The following is a 12,177-nucleotide window of genomic DNA, read 5'->3' on the forward strand; positions in this document are numbered from 1 at the left end:
ACTATATCAAAATGACAAATTTGTTATAAAAATTTGGTGTTGAATCGCTAAGATATCGAGTATTTTTTTCTTTAACATGTACCATTTATAACTAATATAATATTGGTAAGGGTATATACCAAAATGCATGAGGGTTGTGTGAATGAGATTTTTCGTGTTATTAAGTATTGTGAAACGTGAATTTGTGTTTTATAAATGAGGGTTTTGTCAAACTATTCGATTGGAAATTCGATCCAAAAAGTTTTATGATTTTATACTATGAGTTAATGCTTAGCAAATGCGTAAAATAGGACACATCAACATGATCAACATGTAACGTTCCAAAAAATCACAATAAATTTTTTGATTTTAAAGTAATAAAATCATTTACAATGAATATCAACTGGGTAAATGACATAAAAAACACTTTTTTTATACAGAAATTCAATTTTGACACCGTGTTTTTTTTTCGTGTCAATTTTGACACTGTGTTTTCTAGTTTGTTACAATTCTGACCACTTGACCGGTTAACCAGGTTACATGCTGACGTGGTATGATGACATGTCAGTTTTGATGACGTGACATGCTGACATGATATGCTGACGTGTCAAAATTGAATTTTTTTTTCTCACAAAAAACACTAAGTTTTCATTTTTTTTCGATTTTGACACTAAGTTTAATTTTTTTTCTTTCAACTTTGACACTATGTTTTTTTGTTCCAAATCGAACATCATTTTTTCCAATTTTGTTCAATGTTGATAATTTTCTATTTGAAACCGTATAAATATTTTTTTAATACATTTAAACCATATAAATATGTTTTTTTTTTTCATTTAAAAACCATATTTTTGTATAAATACATTTTTTTTAAACTCAAACCATATTTTTATGTATAAATATGTATTAGTTATATAAAAATTGTATTTATATTAGATATGCAACTCTAAAATGTGTTTGGAGGTTTAGAGGCGTGTAGTCGATCAAAACTCGGATATCAAGTTTGCAACCCATCAAAATTTTACATCTTATTAGAAGTTTATGGTTAGTTTGATTCTCATGATATAACTAATGCTTTGAATGTAAGAAAAAAAACATCTTATTAGAAGCAATTGTTACATGTATTCTATAAGAATTAATATAATTTTTGTTTTGATTCTTCAGTTGTTGGTTCGAGAATTTGTTATTCTACAAGAAAAATATGTTCAATAATATTTTTATTATTTTATGGCTCAAGATTTTTTTTTATTTTTGAATATATTCAAACATATTCTGTCAGAATGTCTGAATTAAAAACCTAATAATTCGTAAAATCATATTTTTAAAATTAATAGAATATATGATCCCTTAAAATATGCAAACTTCCTTTATTAAATCTATGTTAATTGACTAAAATACCCTTCTAGTTAAACTAGATGATATTTTTCGATTATTTTTAATTCAATAATAGGTATTAATCACTTTTTTAAAATAAGTAAAATGATTGGCTCATATTTATGCATACAATAACACAATAATTAGTTTGAATAGAATAACCTAAGCCTATATATATATATATATATATATATATATATATATATATATATATATATATATATATATATATATATATATATATATATATATAGGAGGGTTCAATTGAGAAAAAAAATTGAGAATAGGAGAATTATTCTTAGCCAAACATTTATTTTGTCACAAAACATTTAGGCCTATCGGCGGAAATGGGTAACGGATAAACATGTGTTTTCCAACCAAACATGTGTTTTCCTTAAACTATGTTAATCATTACCTTAATATACACAAAACATATTTTTTTGTTTATTTTTAGAAAACTATTTTTATCGAAAAATTAGTTTAAATATATCAAAATTCATAATTTTTTATTTTTTACAAATAGACATCCATATTGATATAGTTTTAAAATAAAATTAAAAAATTATTTTTTTAGAGATTCAAATTTCGTTATTCATAAATGATTAAAAATGCATCAGATTTTTATTACAGTACATTTATTATTCACTTATGAAAAAAAAACATATGCTTAACTTTTTTACAGTTTAGGTATCATTCATATATGAATATAACACGTAATAAAGTTTTATTACTTAAAATATATTTTTTACATCATCTTTCGTCACATGTTATATTTATATATGAATAAAACGTGTATTAGTTGTCATCATATGTTATATTGATATATGAATAAAACATTTATCAGATTTTTGTAAAAGTTCAGTTGTTATTTATATATATGAATAAGTAGTATGTTCATATAAGACGAAGTGTTTTGAAAATTTAAACTACTTATTCATATATTAATAACAAATGAACTGTAACAAAATTACGATAAATGTGTTCGTCATATATGAATATAAGTTGCGAGGAAAACTAATACATGTTTTATTCATATGTGACTATAACATGTGAGGAGAGTTGATGTAAACTATAATGAGTTTATTATATGTTATATTCGTATATGATCAATGATACTGTGAAAAAAATTAATCATACTTTTTATTCATAAATGAATAACAATTCAAATTATTAGCTCCAACTGGAGGAATTGTAGCTTCTGCCACTACTAGAAAAACAGCCTTTAATGACGCGCAAACAATGACACTCGCTGATAGAGGATGCGCATTTGTGCGTGCCCTAAAAGATAATGTCAGTTTTGCAAAATTTGAAGGATAAAGGACACGCATTTGTGCGCGCCCTAAAATTAGTGTCAGAAAAGAAAAAAAAAAGAAATGCGGAGGGCGCCTTTCATAAAATGTGCGTCGTGTAAATGTGTCGCTTTATAATTTTTAAGTGAAACACGCGTTTTAGGCGGGAAATGAAATCGACTAAAATTACTCCCGCCTATTGGATTCCAAAAATTAATCCCCCCGCCTCAAGAAAAATCTCTAGGGCCTTCATCTTCTCCTTGCTCATACGTTCTCATACGATATTCAAAACCTCACTGAGTCTCTCCTTCTTGAAATCCTCACAAGATTGCCCCTGAAATCGAAGGGATCATTCTAGGGTTCTTTCCAAGATGGGAAGGCTCTCTACAACGCTCGCTACCTTGGCTCACCTCATCTACCAACGATCTCGACTCATCTCTTTTAGCCGGAGAGCTTGGGATAACCTTACCTCGACAGAGACCGCCACATATGCTCAAATTTACAAGCCCTAGGTCTGGTTTAATGACCATCAGATCTTCTTTGTGATCTGTCTCGCACAACAAGACTCCCTCTCAATAACATCGTCTTCCTTGTGTTGAAGGTATGATAATATCATCTAAAACTTAGTGGGCTCGATCGCACCCACAATATGTGATTCTACCTACAGTAATCGAGACCACAGTCCAAACAGCCGACATAGGGCTTTCAAACATGAGATTTTATGAAACTTCAAACCACGTCTCTCTCAAATTGGCATTATTCACTAAATTTTCATATATATATTGTTAAATTCTCTTTTCTATTGTTCGAATTTTTGCTTGTTTATGTCGATTTTGCCCTTGATTTGGTGATTCTCCCCCTCATGTTGACTTGTATTCTCTGAATAGTACTTAATTTTGACAAATTGGTTCAAAACACAAACAAATTGGAAATTTAGGGTTACTTAACTGTTACCATAAAATTATCAAGACAGATTGACAAATCTGTAGTTCAAAAGATTCTTTTTCCTATAGAAAAATTGTAATTCTGTTTGGAATGAAGGAGCAACATAATAGAAAACTAGAATGTGCATGAATTCTAAAGGGCAAGAAACATTATCCATGTGGCTTCTGAATTTCTATGTGTCTGATACATGCAAAAAACATTATCCATGTGGCTGCATGGGGCAACATAATAGAAAACTAGTATGTGATACGATTAGCTTTTCTGTTAAAACCTTTCTCCCTAAATCATCTCTTTAATTCTATCTAGGTTTATATTCTACTTCCAATTTGGGGGTTTGATGCATTCGGTAGTTGAATTCTGGGACAAAAAGTTGTATGATTAGGGATAGAAAAGATTTTTATAAATTGCAAATTAGATATGGATCCGTTATACATTCAACCTCATTTTCCTTTTCTACAAGTCTCAATACTAGGGTATGGCTGCATGGGGCTTACAGGTATCTATAACAATCCTCTCCCTAAGGAAGAAGGCAGCAAAGTGCTAAAGGAAGCTTTTAATAGAGGAGTTACATTCTTTGATACTGTTGATGTATATGGGGTTCAGCATGCTAATGAGATACTAGTTGGGAAGGTAATTGTATTTCCTTATACAAAACAACAAAGCTATATAAATAATCTTCATGAAATTATTGCAATGTAATCACATTGCTAGACATTTATCCTAGTTGATTAAACTAGAATGCTTCAGGCATTAGATATGGATATGTTCTATAATATGCGTGATTTTTTAACTTCTCTTCATTTATTTCATTATTTTATTCTAATTTTATGCTTTTTTTAAGAAATGTAGTATAATTGTTTCATTTATTGATAGGTATTGTTGTAAAATGTAAATAGGGAAAGTTTCTAGTTGATTTAGCTTGTCATGGTGATAAGTTGTTCCAAGTAGTGTTCAAGGAAAGGTAAGTAATCTGGGACAACTAATCTTTGTTTCCCCAAATTGCAATCCAGTCAAGGCTTCATGAATTATTAAAATATAATTTTTCTAATATAGCAACAAGATCCATTGCTGTGATCAGTAAAATCGATTAAGAATAAATTACAAAATGGTCCCTGTGATTTCTGCTATGTATCAGATTAAGAGCCCTCACGTCTCTGTGTTGACGAGGTAAAAAAACTACACATTATTTTGTTTTTTCATTTTTAATTAATTCCCCTTTTCTCTTATTAATATTATTATTCTTTTAATTTCATTTATGTAATCGTTTGTAATGAGTACAGGTTCATCGTGTACTTGCGGACATAGTTTCAGCTTCAGCTAATGCTACACCAGGACTTGGGAGATATCCTCCATTTGAACGAGAGGTACTTTGCCTTTTTCTTTTTCTTTTACTGATATGAGAAATGTACTTGTTTTTACTCATGATAGCAATTTGATAATGCTGATGTGGCACTGTTGTGTGCTATTGTTTTGACTAGGTGGTGACAATTACTACAACAGCTCTGGAGGGGTATAAGAATGATGCAAAGGCCATGGTGATTGCACTTGTTATCATTTTCTTATGTAATATCGGAACTAATGGTTGATATATCACACACTTAATTTGTCTACTCATAAAGTTGCTTTGGATGGTATAGCCATGAACACGAATTAGTCTCTGTTCAGTCAGTTACTGATGTACGCCCACAAGGTGCTTGACATAATGTCTATGTGCGATGGGCTGAAGGAAAACACAACACTAAACTATGTTTCAATCTATCCAAGAGCCTCAATGAAAAGGATTACTACACATTCTGGATTGCAAAATATGATCATGACTCTTCATATGTGTCACCAGGCTTACCTGATAACAAAGATTGTTCTCTGATAACAAAGATCCAAAAAGTAGATAAGTATCCCACCCTTAATCAGGTAACTAACTAAGTGTATGACTGTAGATATTTTCAATTCCTTTCAAGTGTATACGTAACACTCAGTGTTGTTTTTGCAGCCAACATTAGTGGCTTCGGGAAGAAATCCACCTCAACTTTACTTTTGAACCAAACAAAAACCTTAGAGATTCAATTCTTTAAAGTACATGTTTCAATATAAACGACTTGTAACTGTAAGTTTCCTGTTTTACCCTTTTTTTCACTCCCAAAAATCAAAAAATTTGATGTTTCATTTTCTTTCTTCATCTTATAGGTTTGGTCTGCACCAAATTACTGCTATCGGTGTGGCAACATCTCTTCCAGAAAATGTGGTAAGTAGCCTACTTTTTGCTTTTAAAATGATTTATTTGATTTTAATAAATAATAATTAATATCCTTGATGATATATATATTTACCAGATTATGCACACAACATTTCACATATTATTTTTTTGTTTTTTGTATGCCAAGATTCAATTTTTAATATTTTTTTATACCTTGGCAAGATTTATTGACTTTCCAACTCTGTTACAACATAAGGAGTGTTGCCTTTCTAGACTGAATAGACCATCTAAACGAGACTAAATGACCATTAAAAATGCTAAAAATGAAAAAAATACGAGTTATAAACTAACCTTTGGAACATGGATGAAAACCATCCTTTCTTCTTTGAATCTACTTTCTTATTTGTCTCTGCTTCATCATCATCTGTGCATCATTCCTCTGATTTTTGTTTATTCAACTACATTTATAAAGATCTTGTCATATTTTTTTATGTTTTTTTTACTTTTCAGCTCTAGTGGAAGCTCTGTCTGCATTAGTTCTTGCATTTAACTCTCTAAATAAATGATTATTTATTTTTTAGATAGTGTTTTACCTCCTCAAGTTTTGATCATTAATTTGATTGCTAAGTGTGCTCATAAGGGCACAGAAGTTAGCTTATAGTTCTCTTTCTGCTTTTCTACTCTTTTAATCCCAATCTGTCCTAACTATTTCTCTACGCCTGTTCATACTACTTCTTAAGGTATGGGCAATTGCAGATTCTAGACGACAAGGCTTTCTTGGCTTCAAAGAGTTTATTACTACAATGCAGGTAGTTTTTTAGCTTTATCTTCTTTCTCTTCTATCCACCATTTCTGTATACATGACCCTTTTCGGTGTGTGTGGTGATTGTAGTTGATTTCTATGGCACAAGTAGGACACACATTAAGTAGCGACCTCTTAAATTCTGATGGTAAGCTGTGTAACCACATCATCTTTTCTTTACACTTTTAACATGTAAATATGTAATATTTTAACCTTTGATTACCTTTCTTGTGTTCATGTTATCTTACAATGCAGTTGATTATGAAAATTTGAAACCACCTGTTATGGATAGTCTGGATGTCTTACTAGCTGTATGTATACCTTTCTCTCACCTCAACTATATGCATGCCACTATGAGCCTAAAAACTAAATATATTTCTTGAAAGTTAACATGTTTGTTAATGTATGCAGAAGAAAAAGCGTCCAAAAAGTGATCCTTAAACTAACGGTAGTCCTGCAGTTGAAATAGAATACTCAGATCCTGATGTTATGGGGCCTCAAAAGGTTTATAACATTTATTGTGTTCATTATTTAAAGACATCATTTAAGCTTCATTTATATAAAGAATTAAAGATACATTTGATTATAATCAAGATTAAGGGAGACTTGTAATCATGTTTGGCATTCCTTTCCAGTAAGAAACAGAGTTGTATGATTATTTGTTAGTTTTATAGGAATGTATAACACATGTTAGCAATGTATTATTTTTGTTTAACATTTGAATGATTCTTTGTATGACATTATAATTTGTGCAATTTATTTTATATTATGCAATGGATTGTATTTTTTGTATATGGTATTTTATTTCTATTATAAGAAATTAAATGAAAATTTAATTTAAAAATTAATAAATATATAAATTTATTTTTTTTAAACATTTAAATTTACGATACGCAAAAATGTATGTCATCTTCATTTATGACATGGCCTTTCTTGACAGGGGCTTTCTTGATACGCATTGCGTGTCATTAACACGCGCGTCGTAAGGTTACGACATGCGAATGCGTGTCGTCTTCCTTTATGACAGGGCCTTCCTTGATACGCATTGCGTGTCGTAACCGCGCGTCGTAATTGCGCGTCGTAAATGCGCGTCGTAAATGCTCGTCGTCTATAGACGACGCGCAAAAGCGCGTCGTCTCTCTTTATGACAGGGCCTTCCTTGACACGCATTTGCGCGTCGTCTGAGCATTTTACGACGCGCAATGAGCGTCGTAAAAGGCCTTTTTTCTAGTAGTGTGCAATTCTTTTCATAATTTCATCAACACTTTGCATCGGTTGATCGGGCCCACCAAATTAATCCATTGTATTTTCTTTTGTTAATTCTGCTTTCAAGTTCTTCAAAAATCATTCATGGTTTCTTATCTCATCCGTTGTTATCCACTTAGCAGGATCAGCAACAAAGATTTTAGAGATTTAACTCACGACACTTGGTGGAAATATGAACGTAAGATGGAATCAAGTATTGGACATTCAAAATTTGTTGTATAGTCTTGAAGAAATTTTTGGGTTCATCAGGGTCTTCAAAAGGGAAAGCTCCAACAAGCATGCCATATATGTTACACCACATGAACACACATCTGCAATCTTGCCATCATATTCTTTTTTAAGCAAGACTTCACTAATTCAGTTTGTTGCAGGTTCTGATTAGGTGAAGAAGATGAACAATAGCTTCATTCTTGGCTCAGAAAAAGTAGTTGATAGGTAGTGATGGTTGTTTGAAGGAGGCGGCGACAGGTTGGTTTATGTTTTTAGGTGGTATCGGCTAGAGACAGGGGTTCTAGTATCGATGGAAAGGGCGGAGGTGGAGAGGTGGACTCGGTGATGATGCAAAACAGAAGGCGGTTTTCCGGTTTCTCGATGAGCAAGGATGGAAAGGTCTTGAGTCTTGGCTAGAGGGTAAAGAACACAACAATTATTTTTTTGATTTTTTTATGTTCCTTTTATTTGTTGCAGGTGTTCTTTGATGGAAAAGATGAAGAGAATCAGTAGGTTTTTTCTTATGTTTGTGATGGAAGTTGTGTAAGGGAGGTCTAAAGTGGTGGCAATGGATCTGGTTTGTTCCGGTTCCAAATCAACGAAGGAGTGGCTCTAATGGTGGGTTTCTTGGTAAAATCTCTTCTCTCTTTTCTCCTTCTTCCTGGTTCGTTTCGATCGACAAAAAAGGAATCAAATACATACGACAACTTCGATGAATCGGAAGGGCGCATCAACACGTGATCGACTGGGTTTACCTTTATCAGTAGATCAAATCATCCAGTCGATCGAGGGAATTGATTTAGGGAGAAATTCAATTTTGTTGATGAAAGGAAGATACAATCGATTGGTGTAATGGCTTAGACGAAAGTAGGATTGCTGGGTAGCTACTCAGCCGGTACGATGGAGGCTTTTACGGCAAAAAATTAATGAGTGATTAAGAATGATTCATCTATTTTCAGTCTTATTTATTTTCTCAATTGAACTTTATCTCTCTCTCTCTCTCTCTCTCTCTATATATATATATATATATATATATATATATATATATATATATATATATATATAATATGTGGACACACACACACACAAATGTCCTCTTAAGTTTCATCATTAAAAGCAATTTTACTTGCAACTTGTAAAACTTGAAGCTTGACATTGCTATCAGGTCGTGTCATTTAAAACCCTATTTGATGCTCATGGTTAGTTATTTGATATCTTATTAGATATGTGTTTTTAACGATTTTAAAATTGATGAGGTCTAATGTGATATTTTTTTTAACTTTCTTTTAATCATTGAAGCTCCTACCATAAGACGGGGTTGTACGGTGATTATATAATATTCTTGTATTGTGTGGTGTAGCGATTGTATCTTTGGGATAAACGAATCTCAAAATCGGTAAGACATATGCGATGACCATGGTGTAGTAGTAGTATATTGGGGTTGAAACATGCTAGTACTCATACGATATACGATGACATTCTTATTAATTAAATCATGTGTAGTAGGAATCCCCTACAGTGACGTGGTGTAGGCCGAGGGCTTGTTTATGTTAATTTAAAGAAAATCATTTGTGATCAATTAAACGTGAAAGATGATAAAATAAAAGACTGTATACCTAATCTAAAAAGAAAAAAAACAATATGACAAATTGATATAATAATCAAATGTGCCTGTATTACTAACACCTATAGACTATAAACACATGTCGACTTTTCTTCAAACATATAATTTGTTTCAATTTTCAGGTTTAACACAAAGCAGTCAAGCGTGTCATGAAGCTTTTAAGAAAAGAAAATATTGGTTCAAAATAGGACCATAAGCTTTTTGCAAAAGTGTAATCTTATAACATAAACAAGGAAACAAGCAATGAGTTATAGTTGTCATCATTCTAGTTTTAACTTGAAAGTAAAGCTTTTCTTATGGTTGAATTTCACTTTTCCTTTAACCAATATAAAGTAATTCAATTCAAAGGGTATTTTTGTCTACTATCGATCGATCATCCTTAGACACTTATAATTGTCAAGTACACAAAAAGCAATTTTTCGTTGATTGCCTATCATTGGGCTATTTTTAACTGGGCTCTCACATGGGCCTACTCTACTGGGCCTAGAATGTAATTGGACCCATACCATAGGCCCGCGATGTAGCAGATCTACTTCCTCGAGTACACTTGGATTTCTCATGGTCTCGAACTGGTCGCTGTCAGATCTCTTCGCCGACGTTGTCTGTGTGTCTGTGTTTGTATGTTTCTCACCGTTTTAAAGAGAGAAAGAGACAACCACTGCGTATGTCGAATGAATTTCTACTTCCAGTGTTCATCATATCGTGATTATTACTAGGTAAACGATCTTAATTTTGATCGATTTTAATCCAGTTATGTTTCCCTATCTTGTCGTCTTCTTCAGTCGTGTTCGAAATCTTTTGATCGGAAGTAAAGTTTCGTTTTTTTTTTTTTTTGGCGATAGGAGTCAATTAGCTTTCCTATTGGTAAAGTAGATTTCATTGTTATTTTTTTGGCGATAGGATTGTGATTTTGTGGTATTTTGATGTGATTGATCGATAATATGCTTGCTTTTTGTTTAGATTCTCGTGTGCTATGTATATTCTTAATTAAAATATATACTGATTCCCTAGAAATTGATCATGAATTTGAGCATCTGTTGTTGATTCTGTAGAAGGCGAAAGAGATTCTGGTTCTCCAATAACTTTTCCTCCTTCATCATCATGTGGGGTTTTGCTTCAAATGTCAGCTCGAAAGACTCCACAAGACCCAATCAAGCTTCTTCCGAATGTTCTGATGACGAAATCTCCATTAACAACAACAGAGATGAAGCTCTAGAGTGCCCCATTTGCTGGGAATCCTTCAATATCGTTGAAAATGTTCCCTACGTCTTATGGTGTGGCCATACCCTTTGTAAAAACTGTGTTCTTGGACTCCAATGGGCTGTTGTCAAACTCCCAACTCTTCCAATTCAACTCCCGTTTTTCATATCTTGTCCATGGTGCAACCTGTTATCACTTCGCCTTGTTTACAAAGGCAACCTCAAGTTTCCTAAAAAGAATTACTTTCTTCTATGGATGGTTGAAAGCATAAATGGTGAAAGAAAGTCTCATTCCAATTCTTGTGGTGACCATTTACTACCAGTAGTTCCTGGTTGGAGTTGGAGTCGAGGGTTGATCACTAATCAAGCTACCCATACGAATACCCATGTGGGCCCACGTAGCCATGTGAATGCTGAGAGATTGCAGTCATCTTTGAGAAAATCTTTGATCTTTTTTGTTCACTTAACAGCTAAGTTCCCTTTGGTGTTCATATTTCTGCTTATTGTTCTTTATGCTATACCTGCAAGTGCTGTGATCTTGGCTGTGTATATTCTCATCACAATTCTGTTTGCTTTGCCATCTTTTCTTGTTCTTTATTTCGCGTACCCGAGTCTTGATTGGTTGGTAAGAGAAATCATCACTTGAAGTATGCAGAATTTTGAAAGATGTTGAATCTTGGAAGAACTTTGGGTTGTAAGAATCATATATATATAATAGATTAGTTATCAGGTGTCTTGTTACTTCTTTCTCTATTCATGTAAAAAATGAGTGTGTAATATTGTGGATTTTGTTAGAATTTTTATGGCAGTGTCAAAAGTATGTATATTATGATTTATCTTAGGTTTTGGAGAAGTAAGCACAAAAAAGAAAAAGTCATGATCTAGATATATATTTACATATTCCTAACTTTAATAAAATTTAATAAACTATTATGACATTAGTTTATTAAATTTGTCATCTAGAATGCCCAGTCAAGTCATATATTGCTTTGTTAAGATGCATTTTCTCGTTTAAACTTCACTTGTTTTCAGATGACTTTAGATATTGTAAGAACATCGATCTCCAACCATATTTTATTTTTCATTCTATTTTAGAAGGAAAAATAGCATTTAAAATGATTAATGTCTAACCCTATTCTATTTTAGAATCTATTTTTTACACCAAAAAAATTCCAAGAATATTACTTTTCTCCAACTGTTTTAGATTTTCATAAACACCTTTACAGTTTATAAGGTTTTATCAAAATTTTCCAGAATATTTTTTGGAGAATATTGTAAAAATGGTAGTTGTGTTTTGT

At 32.2% G+C, this 12,177-nt stretch overlaps 1 protein-coding gene across 2 annotated transcripts; it reads left to right on the forward strand.

Annotated features, from left to right (window-relative positions):
- The first annotated feature begins 10,237 nt into the window (after positions 1-10,237).
- Positions 10,238-11,715, forward strand: LOC111889030 (uncharacterized). Of its 2 annotated transcripts, none has more exons than XM_023885160.3 (2): positions 10,238-10,396; positions 10,733-11,715. In XM_023885160.3, the coding sequence occupies exon 2, from the start codon at positions 10,782-10,784 to the stop codon at positions 11,523-11,525; it is 744 nt and encodes a 247-aa protein (XP_023740928.1). In that variant the 5' UTR covers positions 10,238-10,396; positions 10,733-10,781; the 3' UTR covers positions 11,526-11,715. The 2 variants fall into 2 exon arrangements, with proteins under 2 accessions (XP_023740928.1, XP_023740929.1); XM_023885161.3 differs by having other exon boundaries at positions 10,244-10,396; positions 10,736-11,715.
- Positions 11,716-12,177: the final 462 nt, after the last annotated feature.

The sequence above is a fragment of the Lactuca sativa genome, chromosome 4, assembly GCF_002870075.4.
Source record: "Lactuca sativa cultivar Salinas chromosome 4, Lsat_Salinas_v11, whole genome shotgun sequence".
Lineage (NCBI taxonomy): Eukaryota > Viridiplantae > Streptophyta > Magnoliopsida > Asterales > Asteraceae > Lactuca > Lactuca sativa.